The sequence below is a fragment of the Limulus polyphemus genome, unplaced genomic scaffold (assembly GCF_000517525.1).
Source record: "Limulus polyphemus unplaced genomic scaffold, Limulus_polyphemus-2.1.2 Scaffold513, whole genome shotgun sequence".
Lineage (NCBI taxonomy): Eukaryota > Metazoa > Arthropoda > Merostomata > Xiphosura > Limulidae > Limulus > Limulus polyphemus.
Genome location: NW_013666123.1, coordinates 411,119 through 414,524, shown reverse-complemented (window position 1 = coordinate 414,524; position 3,406 = coordinate 411,119). Strand labels below are relative to the sequence as shown.

Below are 3,406 nucleotides of genomic sequence, written 5' to 3'. Positions count from 1 at the left end.
ATATACACTTCCTGAATTAGGGATCAGTTTTTTCATACACATATCTCAAGTAACCGTAACGTACAAACGTATGCTTGTTGGGCTCTAATCAACGAACGAACGAAAAGCACATTACTCAACCGTAAGTCTTAAACTTCCGTTGAATGTACTTATTCAACAACATTCAAATCAATGTTAAATATGTTCGAACTTGGAATTAGAACTGTTCAGAATTGACTTATGCAAGCGTAAAAAAATTTTTACTATTAATATTTTTTGTTTTGTTTTTGTTGTTGTCCAGTTCGTAAAAGACCTTGCAACAGAGATAAAGCACAAACAAAAAATAATTATGAAGTTCAATCTATCGTTCGATTCACCACTTGTCACTGTGTTATACCTGTTTTGGAGAATTCCAATTTTCAACAGTAACATATGCATCACATCCCATACAAGTTCACTATGGTGAGTAAAATAGGAGAAGAGCAGCATACATAATTAATCAAAACATTTACTAGCCAAACTTAACCCTGTTAATACAGTTGGTAAGAAGTCCTATGTACCGTAGTTTAGTACCGTTGTCAATAAGTTAAATAATAATATGAACTCATGATGATTTCAAAAGTAATTATGGCCGCTGAAGTGTAGTTTTGTCGAAGATTGTTATGCTTTAGCTGGATTCAGCGAAGAACAAATGACAGCATTCTTGAAGAACGTGGCTGGCAGGGAAAGAATACTTATTAGGCGTACAGTTAATCGTAAGCTCACTTTCGTTGGACACACATGCTGCCCTAAAGCTAATGAATTAGTAAATACTATATTAGAAGGCAAGGTCAGAAGAAAGCCATGACCAGGATGACTGCGTTCTCAGTACAAAGGCAACATTGAGGAATGGACCAAACAAACAGTAGCACGGACCTGCAGGAAAGCCCAAGACCTGGAAGCGTGCCTTAGATCAGATCAGATGACGATTTCACTTGATTTGTAGGACTAGGCGTGGCCAATTGGGTAGTGTGCCCAGACTATGAATCCGAGGGTTCATGGTTCGCATTCCTTTGCCCCTCACTTTGAAGACGTAGGTACGCTATAAGAGTGACGATCAAACCCCACAGACAAGAGTAGTCGAAGAGTTGGCGGTGAGTGCTGTTGACAAGCTGCTTTTTTCTTGACTATCAGCTCAAAGTTATTGACCGCAAAGAGCTGGTAGCCTTTTTGTAACTTTGTGTGAAAGTTCTAAAACATACAAAACAATACATTTTGAAGATGTATCACATGTATAATGAAGACCTGCTGAAGCATCGACTGAAGCACTGTCCTAATTTCGATTTCTAATTTATTTTAGATGTTTACGTGTGTGTGTAATGGATGTTATCCACGACACTTTCCACTAACTATAAACTTCATTATGTTCTGTATGTCTTCTGCACATATGGCAGAACAATTTTAAAGCTGTTGCACAATCTTCCAAAACCTTCTAGTAATAAGAACGATGTTGATTACACCTGCATTCTCTGTCCATATGAAGTATCTTCTTTTTCTTTTAGTACATCAGTATAACCAATTTTACCATAGGTCGTTGGTTTATTCAGCAGCTTATTGCTTAAGTCGCAGTAATGAAACATTGGCTGAAATCAAAAGTTTATTATTTGGAGATTAAAGTTCTTTTTAGTTTTCAACTTATTGCCCAAATGTCTAAATCCTTTCAGTATACACAATAAATTCAACGTTTTTGTTTAAAATGTGAGCCAATGAATCCGCCTAGTTTCTCTACATGACATTTTAAAGAGAGTTTATTTTTATTTACTAATATTGAAAGTATATATTTCAGTTTTTTTTTGGCCACCAGTGTTTGCCATCGTTGTTTGTTTTTTTTATCTCTTCAGGTTATTGAAAAGAGACGTCGTGATCGAATCAACAACTGTCTGTTTGAACTACGTCGGCTTGTTCCCACCGCTTTCGAAAAGCAGGTAATGAGGAACGCGTTTTAAATTTCACAGAATATTGGACAATTTTTAAAGTATATTATAGGCTCAAATTGAAGTACCTTTTTAACGCCAGTAATGAAATTATTATTATTTTGCTTTATGCATTTCTAATATTCAGTTAATAATAACAATGAGCCAACGTTTTGCCATTGTGACTTCATCATGACTAGTATTACAAGAACATATGATATGGTAATATACGGTAATATATATTTCACACATTGTTTTGTTGTACTAAAATAGCCTTGGTGAATCCATGGTGGTGAAACGTTGGCTGAAATATAAAAAAAAAAATATTATATGGAGAGAGAAGGTCGTATTTCTAACTTTATTGCCAAAATATCAACATTCCTCTAATATGCATTCAAAATTCTTTAAAATATTCTAATGCTCAACGGTTTTCCTTAAAACGTAAGCGTAGGAAACCACCTAGTTCCCGGTTCCATTCATAACATTTTAAGAGACTTAAAAATGGAAAATGATATATTCTGTTACATCACAAGTAAAGATATTTGAATAAGTTAAAATACACAGATACTATACAGAACACTAATTTCGAACACGCAGATACTATACAGAACACTAAGTTCGAATACACAGATACTATACAGAACACTAAGTTCGAATACACAGATACTATACAGAACACTAAGTTCGAATACACAGATACTATACAGAACACTAAGTTCGAACATGCAGATACTATACAGAACACTAAGTTCGAACATGCAGATACTATACAGAACACTAAGTTCGAACACGAAGATACTATACAGAACACTATAAGTTCGAACACGCAGATACTATACAGAACACTAAGTTCGAACACGCAGATACCTATACAGAACACTATAAGTTCGAACACGCAGATATTATACAGAACACTAAGTTCGAACACGCAGATACTATACAGAACACTATTTATCACGTATAGAAATTTCCACTGCAGTTCTCCATTTTATGAAATTGTGCTTTTTCTTTAGAAGAACTGAAATATGAGAACTTTGAACCTTGACGTTCGAAGTTTACATCTGTTTTGTTAGTTACAAATTCAAACTTCCCAACTACTTTACCATATACGTTGAAAACCATATTATGTGATTTGTTGCAGTTATCGGTAAAATATTTTGAGTAGAAAGAACGACTTGAGACAGGAAGAAATTTTGTATATATAGCTTCGTGTTTTTATACTACGAGTTTTTTTACTTATATTAACAGTATACATTTTACTTGTATTAACAGTATACACTTCAGTTCTTTGACCGCCAGTCTTTACTGTCATTGTTAACTAAGTAAGACTTATATATATACGAGGCCTGTGAGAAAAGTATCCGACCTTTGGCCGGGGAATAAAAACTGGCATACCTGGAGCGTTGGAAACCTAATCCCCCCCAAAGTAGTATCATTGGGACCCCACACACTTCTCCCAGCAGTGCCGCCATTGT

At 35.0% G+C, this 3,406-nt stretch overlaps 1 protein-coding gene across 1 annotated transcript in view; it reads left to right on the top strand.

The window, feature by feature from the left end:
• The window catches only part of LOC111085625 (hairy/enhancer-of-split related with YRPW motif protein-like), a 13,594-nt gene that overhangs the window by 1,662 nt on the left and 8,526 nt on the right, over positions 1–3,406 (top strand). Inside the window, exon 3 of the mRNA XM_022385110.1 lies at positions 1,860–1,943. Within this exon, the coding sequence (XP_022240818.1) occupies positions 1,860–1,943 (84 nt within the window). The remainder of the gene's footprint in view (positions 1–1,859; positions 1,944–3,406) is intronic.